The 25476-nt window shown below is 34.8% G+C and overlaps 1 protein-coding gene across 3 annotated transcripts in view; it reads right to left on the reverse strand.

Moving 5' to 3' along the window:
* LOC128209023 (cadherin-23-like) overlaps positions 1 to 25476 on the reverse strand; it is a 55458-nt gene that overhangs the window by 17455 nt on the left and 12527 nt on the right. For all 3 annotated transcript variants that reach the window (XM_052912833.1, XM_052912842.1, XM_052912823.1), the window contains exons 11-27: positions 23493 to 23589; positions 22173 to 22327; positions 19843 to 20055; positions 19425 to 19586; positions 18290 to 18460; positions 13999 to 14066; positions 13491 to 13734; positions 11317 to 11468; positions 10332 to 10401; positions 9983 to 10064; positions 9151 to 9332; positions 8531 to 8663; positions 8045 to 8178; positions 5158 to 5299; positions 3588 to 3812; positions 1272 to 1441; positions 814 to 972 (exon numbers count right to left, since the gene is read on the reverse strand). In XM_052912833.1, the coding sequence (XP_052768793.1) occupies positions 814 to 972; positions 1272 to 1441; positions 3588 to 3812; positions 5158 to 5299; positions 8045 to 8178; positions 8531 to 8663; positions 9151 to 9332; positions 9983 to 10064; positions 10332 to 10401; positions 11317 to 11468; positions 13491 to 13734; positions 13999 to 14066; positions 18290 to 18460; positions 19425 to 19586; positions 19843 to 20055; positions 22173 to 22327; positions 23493 to 23589 (2559 nt within the window). The remainder of the gene's footprint in view (positions 1 to 813; positions 973 to 1271; positions 1442 to 3587; positions 3813 to 5157; positions 5300 to 8044; positions 8179 to 8530; positions 8664 to 9150; positions 9333 to 9982; positions 10065 to 10331; positions 10402 to 11316; positions 11469 to 13490; positions 13735 to 13998; positions 14067 to 18289; positions 18461 to 19424; positions 19587 to 19842; positions 20056 to 22172; positions 22328 to 23492; positions 23590 to 25476) is intronic.

The following is a 25476-nucleotide window of genomic DNA, read 5'->3' on the forward strand; positions in this document are numbered from 1 at the left end:
AAATCCTTTTACCATTTGAGGTCACTCACTAAAATAAATAGGAGTCATCTACTGGTCAGGCTCTATCTTCATGTCAAGTTTGATGACCATACCTCAAGGCATTGTTGAGTTATCATTCGGATAAGCTTTGGTCTACCGACGGACCGACCCACATGATTGTGCAAAGCAATATACCCCTTTTCTTCGAAGGGGGGCATAATTATGTCATATATGCTACGTCGGAAGGCAACATTTGCTTAAAATGAAGACTTAAATCAAAGATAACTTTACTTTTACTGCAGCATTTTAAATGAAACAAAAGGCAGTCTATGCCCCTCAAAGATCCCGGCCTTTCTATTTTTTTCTGAAGTTTGATCAGGTGATTAGTTTCATCAAACACTTCGACAAACCTGTGTCCAAAATACTGTTTTGACAAGCTCCATCAGACAGCCGTATTGTGAAAAGGTCTGTCGAAGTGTTTTAAGAAACTAAACTCTCAATCAAACTCTGGTAAAAGACCAAAGGCGGGGCTCCCTAAGCAGTGTAGACTGCGCCAAGTTTCATAAAAAATGGTGAAGAAATAGTGAAGTTATTTTATTTAAAGTCTTCATTCGAAGCATAATATAGCCTTCCGACGTTGCATTTATGACACAATTTATCACGTGGTATACACACACTGTATCCCCTCACTCCAATACAAGAGCACCACCAGTGGATGTCAATACACATTTTCTTCAGCCAAACAAAACAAGCTCAACAAATATTTTATCCATAGTTATTGACCATGCTGTGCATATTTTCATATTCAAAAAATGGAGAAGATAAATGACTTACACTTCCCACTCGTTCAGTATAGACGTCGAAGTCCTCATTGCGAGATCCGGCAAGAAAGTACTCTATCTCTCCGTAACTTGATGAATCGGCATCCCTAGCAATCACCTCCCCAACAGTATATGGGTATTTCTTGTCTTCAGGAACCGCGAACGTGTAAGACTGAAAAAATGACAATATTACCAGATAAACATTTTGATTTCCAAGTTTATGATTCATTATTCTCATGCAGCACATGAACTCTTTTTTTTTTAATATTACTTAAGATAACATAACTGTAAATCGATTTCTCCTCTTAATTAATTGTTAAAACTGTCAAAGCATTTGTAGAAGTCAAACTTAATAACAGGGTGAGTCTAACTCATTGAGTATACTGTACATGCACCCCCCCCCCTTCATTGTTGTGGTTTGTCCCTTACTTCCAAAGACAGGAAACTGAAATATTTTTTATTAAATTGTACCAGTCTATCAAATTGTGGTTCATTGTCATTAAGATCCTGGACATCGATGATGACAGTTGCGGTGGCCGTGCGATCTTCATTCCTCGAAATAGCAAGCACGACAACAGAGATGGTCTTGTCCAATGCTGGCAATGTCTCATAGTCAATCCGTTTCTTGATTATGACACTACCTGTAATTGTTTAGAAAAGTGTTATAAAATCATTGCTTTACTTCTTAGCCTTCATTTGGAAGAAAATGAGCATCCATAATTGTTTGACATTAACATTTTGATAAGTTAAATTCATTCTAGTACTCAACAGAAAGCATATAAATGTAATATGAAATGCATGTTCAAAATTATTGACCTTTTTCAAGTCTTTACAAAATTGAGATGAGATACCATGTAACCAAATAATCAAATTTGTAAAATAAATAACTTTATGCTTCTCCAGTAAATCATACTTTTAGTAACAGCTATGCAATATTCATATAAATATATCAAAGGGACTTATCTGTAGCTTATATACATTTTGCTAATTTAACGAACGGTAAATAATTTCATCACCATGCAATAATGTTTTTTTTAAGCATGGTGAAGAAAGTTCTTACCATTTAACCAAATATGAAAAAACAATCAAACAGAAATAACTTCACAAGACATTAAAAACAAGCGCCATTGACATATCTGGAATTGCTTAGTTACGCCTGTTCCTGAAGGCAGTGAAAAGTTTTGCTGAATGTGCGAGTGAGTGTACAATGACTATTTCACTTTTCATTAAAGTGAATTTTAGCACAATGGTAACGAGTCAAAATGGCAATGTACCTCGGCCTATGGGGTCTGCAGCAAGCGAGAAAAGCATGTATTTAGTCTATCCTATTTCTTCAAAAAGAAAACAGTAATGATAGATAAAAGAATGAAAGGAAAGGGTTTAAAATCCATGGCACAAACAAGTGTTACAAACATTGAGCTAATTTAAAACATAAATTATAGTCGGACGGAATAGGCACAAACATACCAGTGCAACATTTTTTATTAAAGTAATATGATTTTGAAGATGAACAGATTTAAAATAAATAGACAAACATAAAAGCAATGAAGAAATGATCCTTCAAACTTTCATTTTTTTTTCATAAAACAGTCCTAATGCTAAATAAAATTGTTATATCAAAAGTACAGTTACATATTTTGTTCCACATATATTCTATTACACTAAGGAAATGATGGTCTGAATACGAAAAAATAACAGAAAGGGTCTGACATCTAAATATGTACATGAATAACATGAACTCATACTATAAATACATTCATAGCTCGATGTAACCGCATTATAGTGAGGCTATTTCATTTCATACTACTGTCTAATGGTTGCTTAGCCATACATGCCATATCCCCCGGCGGGGGGAAAAATCCCCCGGAATTTCGATCCATCCCCCGATCTCCCGGCGGGAGATAAAAATCCCCCGGAATTTAAAAAAAAAATATATATATATTTTTTTTTTTTTAAATTTTACATCAGGCAATAATGACAAATGAAACCACAGTATGTGAGTGTAACTCTCCAAAAGGAAACTTTTACAACAAGTGATCAATTAATTTGTAGTAATTATCAAAGGCAAAGAAATATTACTCTTTTGGAAGGAAGAAATTAATAATATTTATTCTATTCTCTTATTGTCTGAAAGTCATCATAGCTGATAGAATTAAGCACAATTTTTGAGACTGGAGGAAGGTAAATTTAATTTAATTGTCTCGAAAACATATTTTTCCAATGACGTATTTTGTTCTTCAAGTGCATTACAGTATGACATGACAGTGTATCATAAAAATATGATAAATCATGACATAAAATAATTCTGTATAATGAAAAAGTTAAGAGGTTTTCAAAGCAAACTATATGTGAATACATTTTTTCATACTTGCGTCTAAAAATACTTTAAAATTTCGCCAACTTAGACCTGCTAAAAAATCCCCCTGAATACAACCAAAATCCCCCTGAATTTTCAGCCTTTTGAACAAATCCCCCTGAATGGTCTCCAGAAAATATGGCATGTATGCTTAGCACCTGTGATATCGAATGAGGAAAAAAGCTTAATGCAAAACTGTTTAATTTAGGCATATGCAATTATGTCAAAACGTCTTCACCTAAGCTTGCGTGTTGCACCCCTATCATTTTAGATTCAGAGATGTCAATAATTATTATCAGAAATTTCAAATTAAAATAAAGAACCTTAATGTCATATTAATATTTTTTCATGCTTCGTACACCACATTTCAGAAGTCACTACTAAGAGAAAAAAAAAATGTAATCAGGCCCCTAGATTGTCAAGATACATACTGTTGGAAATCTCAAAGTAGTCATTTGGATCACTTCCAGACATCTCCCGGTAGATTTGCACAGTTTCTGGGACAGCCGGGTCCGTAGCTCTCAAGACCAATATTTGGTAACCGACGTTGTTTGTCTCGGAGTATGTCTTCCGGATAATAGGGTTTTGTCGTGTCCAGGGTGCGTCAAAGTAGATTCGTGGATCAGGATCAGCCAGAATGAATATCAAAACCGAAGCTGGAAAATTTATTATTTCTTCAGTTTTTGTGTTAAAATAAATATTCATGTTTTTTTTGTGTAATCTTATTTGAGTTTTATTATTCAAATACATTTAGAATGCTAATCCTGAAAAGGAGCTGGGAGTCTGTTTAAGAATAATATAATTAGGATAAATTAATAAGTGGAAAAATGAAAACATGAAAAAAAAAAGTAGGTTTGAACTTTTATTCATATTTTGGAGATAAAATGTAAAACTGGTAATTTTCTGTGTATTCCAACAGCAGTTTCTTTTTTTATTTTAAACTCTAAGGTGAATTACGGTATAAGGGATTTATGCCCCAAAGCAGGGTAAAGAGGCTTAGACCCTTTTTAAATTGTTTCCTAAGGCATTTTCCTTTCAAGATACTGCTGCTTCTTTTGATGCAAAATTGTACAGCAAAACACTTTTTACAACTGTACAATAGTCTGAAGTTAAAAGCTTTCAAATCTTTATTTCATGATTAATCTGGAGCTTAAAAAACCTTTAAAAGAAAGGCACAGCAAGTGAATAACAATGCTTGACCATCTTTCTCAATGGAGCAAGGAACACATGTGAACATCTATAATTCGAGATATGGTTCTAGAAGTACACATATGCAATTTGTCACTTGTAAGAAGGGTACTAAGGTTTCATGTTATGGCTTGAATGTTGTTGTTTTTCTTTATGGCCATCATTAAAGTTGCCATTAATACAAAAGTCTATGACAATACCAGCAAAAAATCTTTAAAAAACATAAGATATATTGCTCTACTTTCTTGACATGATTTTTGTATTACTGGTAGCTTAGTAATCACAAATAATGAGAAAAATCGTTACACCGTCAAGCAGAAAGAAATAGAACCAAAACTATCGTTTTTTTAATAAATGATAATATGTTAGTGCAAGAAGATTGAAAACACACCATTCACTTAATCAACTTAGAACTATTTATAGAATTATTTATTTCATGTACTACAAATTCAACCCATTCATTTTAAGGCCTTGACAGTAAAAGAAGAAATAAGTTTGTTTAACTTGTAAATACTAAGTTGATGATTAAGTTTGACGTCAATGCCCACTCCAGGCTCGTAGCTGACTGTACGCAAATATGCCGTTGCATAATGAACTCTTAACAGGTTGAAGTTTTTGTCATACCAAAACCCCCCAAATTGGAAATAAATATCGAAGGGGGAATGGGGGTGAAGGTGTTAATATGCTATCTGTCATCAATCTCGGTAATCCCAAATTGGCCCTAGCTATTCACCTGCACTATTTAAATCAACTCAGTACACACTAACTTAATGAATTGTATTGCCCTGTTCCTAGTTAAGAACAAAAAGTTACCTGTAGCTGTCTGCCTTGGTCCATTTGCTGGTGCATTAATATCCTGGACGACCACCTTGAAATCCATACCGTCGAATAGTGCTCGATTAATCGTACCAGCTACTCTTATTTCACCAGTAAGTGGCTGCATTGAGACTATTTTCTGTAAAATCATCAAAGACACCTTTCAATTTCTCTGAATCATATAAAATGCTTTTCCTACTTATTATGTCAATGTTTACAATATATATCACGGTGCAATTAATTTTAGTTTGATAGATGATAAAAATTGATATTTTCATTGTTACACACAAATGATGATTTGGGGAAACTTTCATAAAAAACAACTATAAATTCTGGTATACAAATGAAGTAATTAGCTTTAAAGCAACTGTGCACCAGATGATCAATTTGCATGAAAAAAAGAAAATTAATGTGTACAATGCATTGAAACTTACTGACTGAAGTACCAAATAGTTGACAATTTATTTAAGTTTAGCAGTTATTTCATATTTTGCCATTAAAAAAGATTACTGGGTATGTCTACCTAGTACTAATTCATTCCTTATGCGTGATTAGCTGGTCGGTGTTATCATGTGATATTACCGAGTTAGGTGTATAGCTTAATTATGTCACCTGATTAGAGTAAGCCGTCGTAACTCAGTGGATACGATGCTGGACTGCAATTTTGGCGACACGGGTTTGAACCCGGTCTCCGACAAAACTTTTTTTTTTACATTTTTGTACTTTTTTTTTACAATTATGATATCAAGGCGTAACACATTCTATTAAATAATTGTCCTGAGATTTGTTACAGAAAAAATCTTTTTTTGGTGCCAATCTGGTGTACAGTCCCTTTAAAGCAAATTAAAACAAGAGATGTTTGTTAAACATTATGCCCCCCCTGAGCGCCATGTTGTCAGGATTATATGGACAATTGAAGGAAATATGCATGGACCGAAATGACAGCTAATTTGTTGCTGTTTTAAGACCATTAAAGTGTGAGGATAAAGTGTGTTATGACCGTCATGACCTTTGACTCTATGAACTCAAAATCCAGAGTCATCAGATGGTCACCAGAAACCTAAATGTCAAGTTTGGGGGCCGTGGGTGCAGGCATTGTCAAGTTATCAAAAGTTTTTTTTGTTCAAGGTCACTGTGACCTTGACCTTTGACCCGATGACCCCTTAAATCATAAGGGGTCATATACAAGTCAGATGCAACTCCAAGTCAAGTTTGAAGGCCATGGGTTCAGGCATTGTTGAGTTATCACTCGGACAACCTTTTACCATTCAAGATCACTGTGACCTTGACCTTTGGCTCTATGAATCTTAAAATCAATAAGGGTGATCTACTGGTCAGGCTTAACATCCATGTCAAGTTTAATGATCATAGGTTCAGGCATTGTTGAGATATCAGTGGGGGAAGATTTGTTAACTTTTTTGCATTAAAGGTTACTGTGACATTGACCTTGGCCTGATGACCCCCAAAGTCGATAGGGGTCATCTACTGGGCAGGCCCAACCTTCATGTCAAGTTTGATGACCATAGGTCCAAGAATTGTCGAGTTTGCTTTCAAGGTCACTGTGAACTTGACCTTTGACCCCTAAAATCAATAGGGGTCATCTACTGGTCAGTCCCAACCTCCATGTCAAGTTTAAGGGCCATGGGTGCAGGCATTGTTGAGTTATCACTTGGACAACCTTTTATCATTCAAGGTCACTGTGACCTTGACCTTTGGCCCAATGACCCCTAAAATTAATAGGGACAATCTTCTGGCCAGGCTCAACCTCCAAATCAAGTTTGAGGGCCATGGGTGCAGCCATTGTCAAGTTATCACTCGGATAACCTTTTACCATTCCAGGTCACTGTGACCTTGACCTTTGGCCCAATGACCCCTTAAATCAATACGGACCATCTTGTGGCCAGGCCCAACCTCCAAGTCAAGTTTGAGGGCCATGGGTGCAGGCATTGTCACGTTATCACTCGGACAACCTTTTACCATTCCAGGTCACTGTGACCTTGACCTTTGGCCAGATGACCCCCAAAAACCATAGGGGTCATCTCCTGGTCAGGCCAATTCTCCAAGTCAAGTTTGAGGGCCATGGGTGCAGGCATTGTTGAGTTATCAATCGGACAACCTTTTACCATTCAAGGTCACTGTGACCTTGACCTTTGGCCCCATGACCCCAAAAACAATAGGGGTCATCTACTGGTCAGGCCCAACCTCCAAGTCAAGTTTGAGGGCCATGGGTGCAGGTATTGCTGAGTTATCACTCGAACAACCTTTTACCATTCAAGGTCACTGTGACCTTGACCTTTGACCCATTGAGCCCAAAAAACAATAGGCGTCAGCTACTGGTCAGGCCCAACCTCCAAGTCAAGTTTGAGGGCCACGGGTGCAGGCATTGTCACGTTATCACTCGGACAACCTTTTACCATTCAAGGTCACTGTGACCTTGACCTTTGGCCTGATGACCCCCCAAAACAATAGGGGTCATCTACTGGTCAGGCCCAACCTCCATGTCAAGTTTCAGGGCCATGGGTGCAGGCATTGTTGAGTTATCACTCGGACAAGCTTTAAAATTATTTTACCATTAAAGGTCACTGTACCTTGACCTTTGACCCGATGATCTCCAAAATCAATAGGGGTCATCTACTGGTCAGGCCCAACCTTCATGTGAAGTTTGATGACCATAAGTCCAGGAATTGTTGAGTTATCACTCGGACAAGCTTTGGTCTACCGACGGACCGACCGACCGACATACCGACATGCCTGTGCAAAGCAATATACCCCTCTTCTTCGAAGGGGGGCATAACAATAATAACAAGAAAGATATAAAATGAGAGAAAAATTACATATGTTTTTCAAATATTTTCAAAGGAAGATAAATGTACAAAAAGTTTACTTCAGCATCAATGTATGTGTCAAGCTGATTTCCTCCTTTTTCAAAATTGACACTTGTGAAGTCAATGCTATACTCAAGGCTGTTAGTTGAGTCTGTATCATTGGCAATTACATTTCCTATGCGTGTATTAATTGCTGGAAAAAAGGTTTAGAATTAAATTATTATAATTAATGTACCGATATTTTCTAAAATCATTTATTAACTGTGTAATTTCCTTTTGCATCAGTTAAAAGACAAAGATTTAACACAGCTAGTTCCATGTGTTTACAAATGATGATGTTGATAAAAATAATGACAATGAATAAGACTAATCATGATGAAATGACAACGACAATAAAAACTTCATTGACCACCATGTTGATGATGATGATGATGATGATGTTGATGATGATGATGTTGATGATGATGATGATGATGATGATGATGATGATGATGATGATGATGATGATGATGATTACAATGATGACGGGAATGTATGAGACAAACCTGCATTCTCATTGATCTGGAACACATACAACTCTTTTAGGAATCTTGGATTTTTGTTGTTGGAATCAAGGATCTGAATGTTGACCATCACTGATGCATACCTCGGGGGAGTACCTTTGTCACCAGCTTCCACCTGTTAACAATCAAGAGTCACAATTCATTCTAAACCTTAACAATAAACACATTCTCTCCGGTACAACTTCTTCTACCATGTTTAACTCATAAAAAAACTGAACTTTGTTTTTAATTTATTTATTTTGCCATATTTTTTTGGCCAAATTTGGTGAGGGTTAAAACATTCAATGCTTAAATTTCATAGGTGTCAAATTTGTGATATGGTTAATAAACCCTCCCAAAATACAAGCAACCTACAGTTATGTTTCTTACAAATACTTCAATTATGGTAGTACTCTAGGTTTATAATCATAATGCAATCAATGCAATTTTGCTGATTTAGCCTTCATCCACTTTCAAGAGATACAAAAACTTGATTTACACTAAAACACAGAGCATACCTCTATATACCACAGAACATACCTCACTTTAACACAGAACATACCTCTATACACCACAGAGTATACCTTACTATACCACATTTCTCACTATACTACAGAGCATACCTCAATGTTATATCTAGATTGTCTCTCGACATCCAGGGTTGAGGAATCACCGATGATGATTTCACCAGAATCCGATCGGATAAGGAAAACGTCATTATCCCCGCTAAGAATCTTGAACTCTACTTGACCGTTCAAGCCAGTCTCATCCCGATCACGAACATTAAGGTCAATCACAACGTCACCTGTGGATAAGAATTTAAAATTCAGACAAGAGAGACAACAGCTTCATAGTTCCTTGACAAAACAATACAGTGATGCCAACATAACAGAACAATACATTGGAAGTGGTACCAATGTAACTGAACAATACATTGGAAGTGGTACCAATGTAACTGAACAATTCATTGGAAGAGATACCAATGTAACTAAACAATACAATGGATGCATCATCAACATAATTTATAATGTAAATACTGTAAAAATCCTTAAAGACAAGCATGCCCTTATTATAAGACATGCAAGGGCTCTTTTCATGGGTCTATATTCCAATTCTACGACTTGACCTATGTTTACCTTAACTCAATCTAAATTTTTCAAATTGATCTGATTTTAAAGCATAATATCTGCGGCGTTTGTTTATAGTGCATAACGCAGACGCAATGCATAGAAACACACACCCTATCATATAATTCAGGGTACACGCCACCTTTGTTGATTACAGAAAAATGTCTTATCTTTGCCTAAAATTTGCTGAATGCTGTAAATGTTCCTTATTTAGCTAGCAGGGTTGTCAAAATGACACATGCCCAGGGCATCTAACAGGACACTTAAAGTTGCAAACTTTTCTGTATTGTTAATTTAATCAATTCTAAGCCATTTCATCTTCACTTACCCGCAGTGGCATTTTCGTAGATGATGGCACTGAAGGTAGTTTGGCCCAGTGGGAGGAACTCGGGTGCGTAGTTATTCAGATCCTAACAAAAACAAGAAATACAAAAGTTAGAATGATTAAAATATATGAAGGTGTTAACTGTATCCCACAGGCAAGAAGTAATTGAGTGATTTCTTGATTTTGGTTAATGGTCTTCCAATAATATGGTGAAAGTTTAAATTGACAAAAGCTTAGTATATTAAAATTATAAATACCAAAAAACGTTATTGCTGTAAATTTTTAACAATGGTTCTATATGATTGTTTAATAATCTGGCTTTAAATTATTCTACTAGTACAATGCCACTTACAAAGACGACGATAGTTGCAACTGTTTCAGAGAAAAGGGCACCTGTAGTTGCTCTGAAGGTCAGGAAAATTCTAAAAAACAACAAATTACCACATAAATCATAAAATAAATACCAAAAATCCTTATTTCCAAGCATTTCTTAACAACTCACTGAGTCAAGGACCTACAATTCAGACTTGGAACATTAAGTGAGATAAAGAGTGTAATATTAATTTTTATTATAATGTTTATTTTCATAATAATTAGAGTTTATATCTTAAATCATTATTTTAAACTCAGTTTCTAATTCTTCCCCAATTTCCCACATACATATCCACTACAAACAAACCATTATACCAATAGAACTACTTAACATGATCAATATTGTCCCCACACTGTGTGAACCTAATCAATGAATGCCAATATTGGTTTTTTTTACTTATTATTTCAAAAGACAACTGTCAGGCATGACAAACAGATCAAATGAAAATTTCAGCGCGGAAATATTAACAACCGGGGCGATCTTAGCAACAACAAACTACAAGGTAATAAATTGGGCTTTGTTTTTGTATGTTTAAATTGAAAGTGTACATTTTTTTCAAATTTTTTTTTTCAGTCTTTTACAATGTTTTTGTTTATCCAAGTTCCAGTCTGATAACAAACCAAGTTTGAAGGCTCGACACCAGGTGGTTCAAAAGTTATTGATCATAAACAACAGCGTGAAATCAACAATGACTTGGGACAAATGAATTAACAACCTGAAAATCAAAAGTAGTCCTCTACTTACAATGACCATGATGTGCATACCAAGAAAGACTACACTGTGTATTGATAAGAATCAAAATAGTCCTGCTGATAATATCATATATGAAGACACAGCAACTTACAATGATGAATGACTACAGATAAAGTAAATCCTATGTGTCTCCTTAGCATGATAAACAAAAACACAGAGTAAACAAATTCAAAATAAAGTATACAGATAGATATAATTCACATAAACTCACGTTCCATTCTGTGTTGTTTTGTAATCAACATAATTTATTACGGAGACAACCCCAGTTGTTGAGTTAACGCGGATCGTATTCAATGGAATGGTGGCTGGTTCAATCCTCACAAGCGAGTAGATTATGTCCCCTTGAGTTTCAATGTTTACAGCCTGAAAATGATTTGTTTTATTTCATGACCTCTCACATAAACAGTTAATTCTAATCAGATGTCAATGGGGCCAAACTAGAAATTGCTTTGTTTGGCCTTTCTCGATTCACATATTGAGAAGTGGGTAGGTAGTTAGCTTATCTGTCTTACCTGATCCACATTTTGAGAAGTGGGTAGGTATGCAGGTTTTGTTCAGTCTTATCCAATCCACATTTTAAGGAGTTGGTACACATGGGTGTTGTAGGTTTTGTTTAGCCTTACCCGATCAATGTTGTATGGAGTTGGTACCCGTAGGTGTCGTAGGTTTTGTTCAGTCTTACCCAATCCATGTTTTAAGGAGTGGGTACCCATAGGTGTCGTAGGTTATGTTCTGTCTTACCCGATCAATATTGTACGGAGTTGGTATCCGTAGGTGTCGTAGGTTTTGTTCAGTCTTACCCAATCCACGTTTTAAGGAGTTGGTACCCGTAAGTGCTGTAGGTTTTGTTCAGTCTTACCCAATCCACGTTTTAAGGAGTGGGTACCAGTAGGTGTCGTAGGTTTTGTTCAGTCTTACCCAATCCACGTTTTAAGGAGTTGGTACCCGTAGGTGTCGTAGGTTTTGTTTAGTCTTACCCCATCCACATTTTAAGGAGTTGGTACCCGTAGGTGTTGTAGGTTTTGTTCAGTCTTACCCGATCCACGTTTTAAGGAGTTGGTACCCGTAAGTGCTGTAGGTTTTGTTCAGTCTTACCCAATCCACGTTTTAAGGAGTTGGTACCCGTAGGTGTCGTAGGTTTTGTTCAGTCTTACCCCATCCACATTTTAAGGAGTTGGTACCCGTAGGTGTTGTAGGTTTTGTTCAGTCTTACCCGATCCACGTTTTAAGGAGTTGGTACCCGTAAGTGCTGTAGGTTTTGTTCAGTCTTACCCAATCCACATTTTAAGGAGTGGGTACCCGTAGGTGTTGTAGGTTTTGTTCAGTCTTACCCAATCCACGTTTTAAGGAGTGGGTACCCGTAGGTGTCGTAGGTTTTGTTCAGTCTTACCCAATCCACGTTTTAAGGAGTGGGTACCCGTAGGTGTCGTAGGTTTTGTTCAGTCTTACCTGATCCACATTTTAAGGAGTTGGTACCCGTAGGTGAGTAGGTTTTGTTAGTTTTGCCCGATCCACGTTTTAAGGAGTGGGTACCTATAGGTGTTGTAGGTTTTGTTCAGTCTTACCCAATCCACGTTTTAAGGTAGGTGTCGTAGGTTTTGTTCAGTCTTACCCAATCCACGTTTTAAGGAGTGGGTACCGGTAGGTATATAGGACTTTGCAAACATATATTGGCTTTCATACTTAAACTTCTTGGTAAGCGGTGTCATTTACCTCTACATTGCTATATGGTTATGTGCAAGTTTAAAATTTCTACACCATTGCATATGTAAGTCTTATGTTGTTTTTTTCTTATTTCCAAAGCTGATGATAATTTGGTCTACATAATTATGTTTATTAAAAAGCAGTGTTTAGAATTTATACAGTATTATCTACACTACGATTGGAAGGCATAAAAATTTACTATTTAACAACATTTGTCATTTTCACGATTTGATAAAATTCCTCAAAACATGTATAGTGGTTGCCGATTTTGACATTTTTCTATGATATTAGAGGTTTTAAGGTTGTTGTTTTTTTGTTTTGTTTTCTCATATCTTTTTGCTTGTGCCCTATTTATGATAGCGTCTTATTTACAGTGATTTATGGTACCCAACATGCTCAAGACTGGGCTGAAGTAACTGGGACAAACTAGATTTTTTTTACACATTTTCTGATCCATTTGGCATTCCAAAATGTAGCAGGCCAAAAGCCGTTCCAACGCATTAAGAGCTTTGATGAGTCATTTGCTAGAAAACAGGAGTGTCTACAATTTTCACTCTGAACATAGAAATATAGACATTGAGCATGTGACCAGATAACTCCATTTGTGTAAGAGGTGTGATATCAGTTTATATCCTGCAAATATGCTGTATAGTGGTTGGAAAAAGGGCCAATAAAAATTACCTGAAGAATGATTGCTGGCTGCAATTCTAAGGAGTCTTCATACAGAGTAGAGGAGTAGGTTTGCGTGAATTGAGGACCGTCTTCCACTATATTTCCCACAACAACATTTACAAATGCTGTGCCAGATTTTCTATCATCCAGGGTCCCGCCGTCGTAGGCTGTTGCTGTGAATGTATATACTGATTGCGTTTCAAAGTCCAAAGGTCTTTCCAGAAATAAGTTTCCGTTTTCATCAATGGTAAACCTGTAATTGCAAATTCTATTATTAAAACAAATCCATCAGGCAGACAATACAATTTTAAAGCAATGGATGAAGTATAAGTGAAATAAAACCCACCATGCAGACTGACAATCTTTTTACAATATAAGAGAAATATTAAATGAATTATAAAAGTGAAATAAAACCGACCATGCAGAATGACAATATTAAAGCAATCAATGAAATATAAGTGAAACAAAATCGACAAAGGCAAGATCAATTTTGTGTGGCCATCATAGCAGGACTTACGTGTTTGTATTGTCGTTAACTTCATACCCAGTCACTTCACCAAATGCCCCGCTGTCAGCATCACGTGCCTAGGAAAAAATATTCATACATGTTTTATATAAATCTAATATTATATGACATAAAATATAAGAAAAATGTAGTGATTTTTTTTTTATCATTTTTCATTTCAACTTTACATATCCATACCATGCTGGTCTTAATTATTCAAAACGAACGCATATCTCAAGTGTATAAAGGCCAGAATTTAAAAAGTGTTGAGTATTAAAGCTGTGTTGCATGAATATGGGTGTTGATGACATGCGCAAGTTATGTCACTAAAATGACGTAAACATATTGTCACCTGCAGAGCTGCATTTTCATAACTAATACTTCCATATATATATTAATGAATTTGAACAGGTTTCAAATGCTAAATCAGTTAACTACAAAATGCAATCAATAACTTTAAGCAACACCTCAATTAATTTCAATAAATTTGTTGACGTATGGATGGTGAAAAGGAATAATTACATTTATTTAATAAACCATGTAAGTTTAATTGAACATATATATTTATTTTGGTTTGTAAAATAAATAAAACAAGAGCCGTCGTAAGACAGCGTGCTCGACTATGCCGCTTTGACTAAGAATACAATAACGATGTAATAATACCAAGTTTGGTCTCTTTATGTCAAACCTAACTAAAATTATTTGATACATAAGGTGACTTTGATGCTGCCCTCCCACCAGCCCGCCCAAACAATGACGCAAGTCATTCAAATAACTTGATTTCCCATTATGAAAATGTGGTTAAGAATATACAAATATGCCTTTCAAAGGAAATTAAAAAAAAATCAAAAAAATCAAGGGCCATAACTTGTATTTAGGCTTAAAACGGAGTTATATTTCTTGCTGTAAGATGGTCATCAATAATTTTGAATTTATTAAGTGCATTTAATGAACATTATAGAAGTTTTTTTATTAAAATCCCAACTTGCCCTTAACTTTTATTTGCCTAAAACTTTAACCTAAGTCAATCAGGGGCCATAACTTGTATTAAGGGTATGGAGTTCTGTAACCTCATTGGGTGATGGTCCTGAACAATTGTGTGAAGTATTAAGTCAATTGAATGAAGGGTATAGAAGTAATTAATAAATATCCCAACCTGCCCTAAAACTTTAATCCAAGTTCCATAGTCAATCAGGGGCCATACTTTGTATAAAAGATAATATGGAGTTATCTAACCTCATTATGTGATGGCTCTGAACATCTGTGTGAAGTATTAAGTCAATTGAATGAATGGTATTGGAGTTTTAAGTGAAAATCCCAACTTGCCCTAAAACTTTAACCTAAGTCAATCAGGGGCCATAACTTGTATTTAGGATAATATGGAAGTAATGCAACCTCATTGTGGGATGGTCCTGAACAACTGTGTGAAGTATTAAGTTAATTGAACAAAGGATATAGAAGTTATTAATAAATATTCCAACTTGCCTTAAAACTTTAACCCAAGTTCCATAGTCAATCAGGGGCCATAATCTATGTAAAGAATAATATGGAGTTATCTAACCTCATCATGTGATGGCCCTTAACAACTGTGTGAAGTATTAAGTCAATTGAATGTAGGGTATTGGACTTATAAGTGAAAATCCCAACTTGCCCTAAAACTTTAACCGGACGCCGACGCCGACACCGACGCCGACGCTGGGGTGAGTAGTATAACCCACCTATTTTTCGAATAGTCGAGCTAAAAATAAAAATATTTGTTCGTCATATTTTTGAAAATTGTATAAAAGTCAAATTTTGTCTAACAAGACCAAAAATCCTGAAGATGAGGCCCGTTCTTATATTCCATGAAGTGATTAATCCCATTGCTTTCCACGTATAATCTGCTATGCATAATAGCCTAGGTATGTTTTATAAACACTCAAAACTGTGGAAGAAAAGGCGTAACAAAAATAATTCCTAAGTGTTTTCACTAACTCTACCCATCCTGTTGTTTCCTCATGACCCAATACTTTTTTATCGTTGTAATCGTTAGCAATAATTTCCTAAATAGAGAAATGTATTTGTGTTACGGTAACATGATAAAAACTGACCATTTGAAATATACCCTGATAAATGTCATGTGGCTTAGTATAGTTTTCCAGGGAATCAAACAAAATTTAAAAAAAATATGCCTTTCTCAAAACACTATTGTTTTTAGAGATATCAGTTGAAACAAAGAATTATAACTTTTGGCCTAATGAAAAATGAATTCATCAGTTTAAATGTAAATGCCCATTTAAATGATATCATTACTCTCATATTCAAGCCATCATCAGAAACTAAATGGCAACTAACATTCCCGAATATAGAAAATATCGGATGGAAAAAAATATATAATATAATTTATATAAGCTCGAATGATACATCTTATATAAATTCTTACTAAATACATATTTAAATAAAAAATTCTAACTTATGTGATTTTTGTAGCATACAAATTGAGACAATAGATCACTTATTTTGGGACTGTCAGAAAGTTAACCACTATGGAAATTGCCTTAAATGACTTTATTAAACAACGATCGATAAATATCATTATAACAAAAGAAATAGCATTTATTGGTATCCATATCAAATTTAAACACACACCAATATGTAATTTTCTTATTTTATTAATGAAATTTTATATATTCTCAATGAAATACCGAAACACTATCCCATCATTCAATGTCTATTTACAATACTCAACTCTCAGACAAAAAATTGAAGGAGATATCGCAATACAAAACGATAGATATGATTACTACACCCTCAAATGGAAAGTATTAAAATTAGTGTTATCAGACAGAAAAATTACTATCAATAATCAGTTAATGAAACCGATCGATGATCGATGATTAATCAATTTTATTATTATTTAATTATCTTTGCTTATCATATTAAAGGCAAACAGATAAAGTGCATGCACCAGTTTTAAACACCAATGTTCCCTTACAATATTGTTTGTAGATTTCTTTACATCATTAATTCAGAAAGTGAATATCTTTTATCATTTACAAGTTACTATTACAGAACATGAGACCACAGGCTCTAATTATTGCCTTACATTTAGTATTGTATACATGTGTAAAATAAACACAAAGAAAGATATCAATTTCTTTTTAATAATCAGTCAGTAACAAGTACAACAAGCAGCTGAATATTCTATATGTTCTACAAGAACAGTTTCTGTTTTACAGGAACAGTTTCTTTCAGAAAACTGAGAAAACTAAATTCTTCCATGGTTAGAAGTAAACGGTAACATGTTTTAAAAATCACTTTTAAACCACAAACATGAGAAGTTGAGAACCAATCCTTTAGCAGTAAAATTAAAAAGAAAATTTGTTATAAGGTACTGTAGTGACTTATTGACTTGATAAGAATATGAATGCATAACTTAACATAGTAACACCTTAACATTTCAACATAAACTAGCATTAACCAGAAATAAGTAAATTAGTCGGTAGCGGTTATGTCCCTTGTTTCTATAATCGATTTTTCAATTTTCACTATCGATTGTCGCCGACGTAGGCCTTTCCGATCAATTGTCGATTATAATAGATCATCGGCACAACACTAATCAAAATTATAATATTTTTTCTAAATAATTAAAATACTGATTGTATACAGAACCAGAATGCATGTAAATAGTATAGATTCCTTTTTTTCCTTTTTTACACAACCAGATATAGTAAAAGCATCAATAAGTGAAGTGGACGTGTGTGTGTGTGCGTGTGTGCGTGCGTGCGTGCGTGCGTGCGTGCGTGCGTGCGTGTGTGTGTGTGTGCGAGCGTGCATGCGCGTGTGTTTTGTTTTAGTGCGTGCGTATAAAGTTTTTGATATTCTGAAAATATGTAACAATATCGATATGCTTTTGATTTATAATATGTTTGAGATTATTATTCAGTTAATATATTATCTATGTACAAAATAAACGAGAAAAAACCCCTCTCATATTCAAAATAGACAACTGTTCAAAGACAATGCTATTTTGCTCCATGAAACTGATCAATTGAACTTTTTCAAATATTCAAAAACTCGTCAAATTTTGAAATCATTGCACGAGTGTCTCCTGTTAATCTTATTTATCAACTCTGTAATGTTGCATTGATATTTCTTCCTTACAACAGATAGAGTTTTGGTAATAACTTACCATATGTAAAAAAGAAACAACTGAATTAAACGATATAAATAAATATAAGTATATGAGAACTTTGAGCGTGTGGAAATACTTTTATCCTTGAATGACCATAATATTATTATTATTTGTAAAACATATGCTTACAGTAAGTGAGCACCCAGTTTGGGTGAGAATGCCAGGCTCTTGATTCTCTTGCACGTTGCAAACATATGTAGGTTGGCTGAATAATGGGAAGTTATCGTTAGCGTCCAGAATGTTGATGTTCACTATAGCCTCGGATTGCAAATCTGGCCTTAAAATATCTTCTGCTCTGAGCTGAAAAATTAAACATTAGCACCAAGATAAGAAACTGATCATTTGATTAGTTTCTAGCATACATTTAATACCATGATGAAGTTGAATGTTTGTGAACATCAGGAACACTTCTCCTATTTTGTACTTGATTTTGCTATAAAAACACAAGTGACTGTTAACTTGTGATATGCCAGCAATAAAATTAAACTTGAACGTCTATGTTCTAACTGCTACTTGAAATAACATTACTGGCTCCTGATGGTTATCAAACTTATGAGTAATGCTTTGCCCCGATTTCCCATTTATAATTGTACTTGTTCCAGAGTAGGTTTGGTTTTTCCATATTTATATCAAGTAAAGGTCAATACAGGAACGAGGCTGCAACAGAATTGAAATTATTCAATTTTTTTTATTTTTCTTCAAAAGATTTTTTTTTTGTTAAGATTTTTGAAAATTGGGAATTTTTTAGGCTAATTTGAGGAGAAATCAAATTGGTCCATCGCTGTTACTTGCTATGACCCCTGTTTATTTCAGGATGTTTGAATGACAAACAATGTTTGGGCATTACATGTTTTACTGACTTAGCTTTTGTGGACTGAAATTGTAAAAAAAAAATAAAAATTATTTGGACCGTTTTTTTTAGCCATTTGCTGTTACTGAAATCGATCCAGACAAGCAAATTATCATTTTTTTAGAAGGCCTGTAGATTACAAATATGTAAAATAAGTGACCGAAAAAACATTACAGATAAGTTTACTAAGTTCGTATTTTCGTTCTTTATTACAGCTGAAATTGCTGCTTTTTCTACATTTCAAAGACAAAATAGCATGCTTTCATTATTTTGAACAGCAAAATATTTAGATATTCTTCCACTATCCATTAAACCCGTTCCAATGATACCAAAATAATAGTGAGTCACCAGGCATCAAAATTTCAAATTACTGTACATCGTATGCCTTAAATGAAAACATAAGTATGCTGGTACCTTAAGTGAATACTGGTTTGGTGGAACTTCATAGTTAAGTAGCGGTGAGCGCACATAGATGAGGAAGGAGCTAGTTTTCTGTCCTTCTGTGAAGTTCAACAGGGAAAAGTTTCCATTCTGCCCGCCCTCGACAATGCTCACCCGGAATTTGTTGTACAAGAACTGAAAAAAGAGTACAATATATTAATAAAAAGAGCATCACAAACATAATACAATGCTCTACTAATATTTCAAAACACTGATGATGACAATGATGTCGCTACTTTCATCAACCACGCCAAGACAATGAAAAATCTCATATTTTTTCCATTTGAGAGAACAAATGACAGCAATAAGGTTTTGTTAAATCTTATGATTCTCTTGTACAGTAGGTTTTGCAATTCAAACTCTATTATAATCTAACCCTAATCATACATACCGAATCAGAATCGGACACATCTATCTGGAAGTTGCCCGTTAGCTGTCGGTAGTCATTGACTACAATGTTTGTTAGCTCGGTAATGTCGTATGTGTACACATCCTGACTAAACCTTGGTGGATTATCATTAGAATCTATCACACGAACAACAAGCGTGCTTGTTGTGTTCATGGGATTTCTGTTTGCTCGTTGGTCAGGGTCGTACTCAATGGCCTGGAAGGTTGAATGCATAATTCAAATGCAGTGACAAAAACATGTTGCATATTTTATTTTGACAAAGTAAGTACCCTGTTTTTTTCCCACAAAATTTGTGACTTTTAAAAACTTTAAATAAGCAACCATTTTAAGTCGAGATAAAAAGGTCACTTCTTTAGAGTGTAAACAGAGATGTTATCATGTAAGTCAGTCAAGTGTGTTCATTTTGTATAAGTAAAGTTTTAACTCAACTTTGACAAAAGCTGATGGCTAATGAATCACAATTAAGTTGCTTAAGAGGGTAAAAAACACCCAGAGCTTGCGTACATCATTTTTTCAACATCATTTTTAAATAAGCACAATTTGAAAGCTAATTCATATAAAAAAAATGGATTTAAAATATAGCCATGATTTCTCAAAAGTTCTTAAGAAAATTCTTAAGCAATAAAAACCTAAGTAGCTTATTTTATTTAACCAATTTTCTTACTTAATATTGATTTTACTATTCAAACAAGAGCTGTCACAGACAGCGCGCTCGACTATTCTGCCGCTTTTCAGTGTAAGGATTGAAAAGTTTTGGCGAAACATGGATCACTGTAAACTTAGATTTCAATGCAATACATGATGTGTTTGCTGAGATATTAACATTAATGTGGTTACATGCAAAATTTTAACCAGAAATTCTAAGTCCAATAATAAGGGGCCATTATTTGCAAAATACAGTTATCTAACTTGGTTATTCAAGTGGGCTAGGTGGTTGAGTACCATTGTATAAAGTCTCAATGAAATACATGAAGAAGCTGCTGAGATATTAATCTATGTGTGCTAACATGCAAAACCTTAACCATAATTACTAAGTCAAATAATAAAGGGGCAAAAATCATAATATGCAAGATAGTGGTATCTTTCCTGATTAAATAAGAAGGTTTGGAGCCTATGTATAAAGTTTCAATGCAATACATGATGTATTCGAATTTCTATGTCGAATAAAAAGGGTCATAATTTGAATTCAATACAAACTAGAGTTATCTTACTTGGTTATTTAAGTAGATTGGATGGTTGAGTACTTTTGTATAAAGTCTTAATGCAATAATGTTAAGTAGTTGCTGAGATATTAACCTATATGTGTGCGTACATGCAAAACATTAACCAGAATTTCTAAGTCAAATAATAAAGGCCCATTATTTGCATTAAATGCAAACTAGAGTTATCTAACTTCATTAATTTAGTAGGTAAGATAGTTGGGAATGCATATCTTAAGTTTCAATGCAATACATGATGTATTTGCTGAGATATTGACTTAAGTGTGGTTACATGCAAAACCTAAACAATAATTTTAAGTCGAATAAAAAAGGGCAATTATTTTGCATTTTATGCAAACTAGAGTTATCTAACTTTGCTAATTAAGTAGGTTGGATGGTTGAGTACCATTGTATAAAGTCTTAATGAAATATATCAAGTAGTTGCTGAGATATTAAACTATGTGTCCTTACATGCAAAACCTGAACAAGAATTTCTAAGTCAAATAATAAAGGCCCATTATTTGCATTAAATGCAAACTAGAGTTATCTTACTTCATTAATTTAGTAGGTTAGATAGTTGGGATTACATATCTGAAGTTTGAATGCAATACATGATGTATATACTGAGATAAAAATGATGCAAAACCTTAACCAAGGTGTGATGCTGACGCTTGGGTGAGTAGTATAGCTCTCAAATAGTCAAGATTAAAATAGATTACCTTGATAATCCATGAAAATCCTTTACTTTTTAACTCCAAAACCTCTCAAGAATGTGAATATTACATACATTTTACCAAAACAATGATATTTCGAGAATTTGGGGCCTGGGGCCATGATTACGAACAGTCTCAAGTCCAAGTCTAGACTCGGACTAAAACATTTTTATAAAGGAACAAAAAATCATGTTTATTCCATTTCTTTTACAAGATATTATGTAAATACTAATGAAACATTCGATAGTAATATATTGCAGCAAATTTTACCGTCAATGCTCTGATAGAAGGAAAATTACAATAAAATGAAGTTTTGCCATAATAAATATAAATCTTGAGTCTGAACTCAGACTTGAGACTGTTCGTAATCACTGCCTCAGGACTTATCTGCTACACTCACAATGATATCAATGGATAAACTCTTTGCTTCATTTATGATTGCTTCCCGGTCCACGTTATTTTTTAGTTTGAATGGGACTCCATATGCAGACCGGTTTGGTGAGGACATAAACTCAACTCCCAGTTCAAACAGGTCGTTGTCGAAAGCATATGGATCTGAAAAGGAACCATCAGTTTTAAGTTTAAACTCTATTCATTTTACAATGATTGTATAGAAAGTCCAAGGTAGATATACTTATACGTACCATGTCTGTTGCCAAGAGTAAGATCCACTTACCACCAACAAAACTCACAAAAAATCCCTTAACAAGTCATCCTAGGTTAATCAACTAGCCTTCATCTGTATGTGTTTTCAGTCTTATTTTAAAGCATCAGTTCATATAGGTTTAGGCTTTGGGCTACTGTGAAATCATTAATGTTCGTGGGCATGAAATTTCGTGGTTTGCCGAAAATAAACAATTTCGTGGGTACTTGAATTCGTGGATTTTCATTTTTGAAAAAAAAAATCGAAGATGCGATCGTCCTAGATCATCTGCATAATATCCACGCGCTGGCCCGTGATTTCCGTCTTCTACGTCACTCGGTTTATGACACTCGCTAATGTGGTACGACATGCCAATTAGTGCATAAACCCATGTCACTTATGGTTTTAATTGGGAATAAAGGTAATAAAAGAAGATGTACCCTGATCATAAATACAGATAGGGGAAGCCATTGAATGCCAATTAAGAATTTTGCAAACTGTGAAAACACCGAAAAGGTGCGTACATTGTCACGTTCGGTGCTTAGTAACCTTCAATATACTAGTAATCGATTAATTATTTTATTGAATAAAAAAATCGAGTATGGACACTCATCACTCACATCTTGTAAACTTGGAGATTTTCATTAACAGCACATGTTTTAACACGTGCTTATAACTGTCATTTGCTGCATAAAACACATTTAATTGATTTGGTTGATTATTTGTTAAAGGCAGTTATAATATATTAACAGAATAATGATCGTAAGTTATACAGTGAGACAGGTTTTAACACTGTATGCTGCGACCTCTGTAAAGAATATACTAGAGTATGCATGTAACAAGGCAATTGAAAAAGTGAATAAAGGGTTTATATTTCGTGGGATCTTGAATTCGTGGATCACCCAACCCACGAAAACCACGAACATTAATGCCCCACGAACATTAATGATTTCACAGTATTTAATTTAGAATATTTTTTTTTGAAGTAGCTAATTTCCTTTAAGTCAAGTTCATGTGAAATCAGCTTTTTAATACATACGCGGAATAAATTATAACAGGTGTATTAATATGATTTACCATCTGGGTTTCTTCGAAGTTCAAATCTAATAGCGTTTGGATCTCCTCGATCTTGGTCAGAGGCAATTACGTTTCGACCGAATTCAACCTGATCACCCTAAAAGATAAAAAATCATTATTAATAACATATTCTGAACAAACTCAGTTTCTTCTGCATATAGTCTCTGACTTCCATAAAATCACAGATTTCATTTGTTTTTGTACATTTATCTCGAGTTTACATTTTGTTATTAAAAGGGATTTAAGGGACCAGATGATACAACTGCAAGAAAAATAGCCAAAAACTTACATAAAATTGATATTGTTGTGTAAACGCATTGAATCTTAATAACTGATGTATAACATTGCTTACGACGCAAGTATCTTTCAAAGTTTTTGCGTATTTTTCCAATTCCCAAATTTACTACCCGTTAAGTTTGTCTTCCACGTAAATCTAAGTTAATCTCGAAATAGCGTGAGTATGCATCTGTACTAATCACATGCTTTTCACATGCTAAATATACGCACTATAAACTAGAAAACAATTATGTGCTATTTTGAAACGTTTAAACTCAGATGGGACAGTGACAAAATATTATTCTAATCATGTAAAATGATGTACTTTCAGCCTCATACTATCTCGTTTTGATATTTCTAGGCTTGTTTTCAGGAAATACTGTATTATCAATTTGGGACCATGTGGTGTCTGGTCCCTTTAAAGTGATTCTCTCACATATGAGCCGCATCGCGCGACACGGCTCATATTGTAGTTTCAGTCATTTAGCAGTTCAAACAATAATTTCTCAGTTCTTTATAATTTTGAATTATGATAGAAAATATGCTGTTTTGCCGAAACATGTTAGTAAACTTGAAAATCTTATGTTTCTAAGGGTTGAACTTGGTAATTTATAAAAACTAAATTAATATCAGTCAGTTACTGCTGATGAATGAAATAACTAAATTTGAAGCATTTGAAACAAGAGATGTTTGTCAAACATTATGCCGCCCCCTGAGCGCCATGTTGTCAGGATTATATGGACAATTGAATGAAATATGCATGGACCGAAATGACAGATGATTTGTCGCTAACATTGTATGCCGTTGAGGCAGTTTTAAGATAATGACCATTCAAAGTTTGATGATAGAGTGTGTTATGACCATGACCTTTGACTCTATGACCTCAAAATCCATAGTAGTCATCAGCTGGTCACCAAAAATCTAAATGTTAAGTTTGAGGGCCATGGGTGCAGGCATTGACAAGTTATCACACAGACAAGCATTTTTTGTTCAAGGTCACTGTGACCTTGACCTTTGATCCAATGACCCCTTAAATCATAAGGGGTCATCTACAGGTCAGACACAACTCCAAGTCAAGTTTGAGGGCCATGGGTGCAGGCATTGTCCAATTATCACTTGAAACATTTTCGCATTCAAGGTCACTGTGAACCTGACCTTTGACCCAATGACTCCTAAAATCAATAAGGGTCATCTTCTGGTCAGGCCCAACTTACATGTCAAGTTTGATGATCATAGATTCAGGCATTGTTGGGATATCACTGGGAGAAGATTTGTTAACTTTTTTGCGTTAAAGGTTACTGTGACCTTGACCTTGGCCTGATGACCCCCAAAGTCAAGAGGGGTCATCTACTGGTCAGGCCCAACCTTCATGTCAAGTTTGGTGACCATAGGTCCAGGAATTGTCGAGTTTGCTTTCAAGGTCACTGTGACCTTGACCCCTTATATCAATAGGGGTCATCTACTGGTCAGGCCCAACCTCCAAGTCAAGTTTGAGGCTCAGGCATTGTTGAGTTATCACTCAGGCAACCTTTTATCGTTCAGTCACTGTTACCTTGACCTTTGGCCCAATGACCCCAAAAATCAATATGGGCCATCTACTGGTCAGGCCCAACCTCCAATTCAAGTTTGATGGCCGTGGGTGCAGGCATTGTCGAGTTATCACTCAGACAACCTTTTACCATTCAAGGTCACTGTGACCTTGACCTTT

Source organism: Mya arenaria, chromosome 2 (genome assembly GCF_026914265.1).
Source record: "Mya arenaria isolate MELC-2E11 chromosome 2, ASM2691426v1".
NCBI classification, from domain to species: Eukaryota; Metazoa; Mollusca; class Bivalvia; order Myida; family Myidae; genus Mya; species Mya arenaria.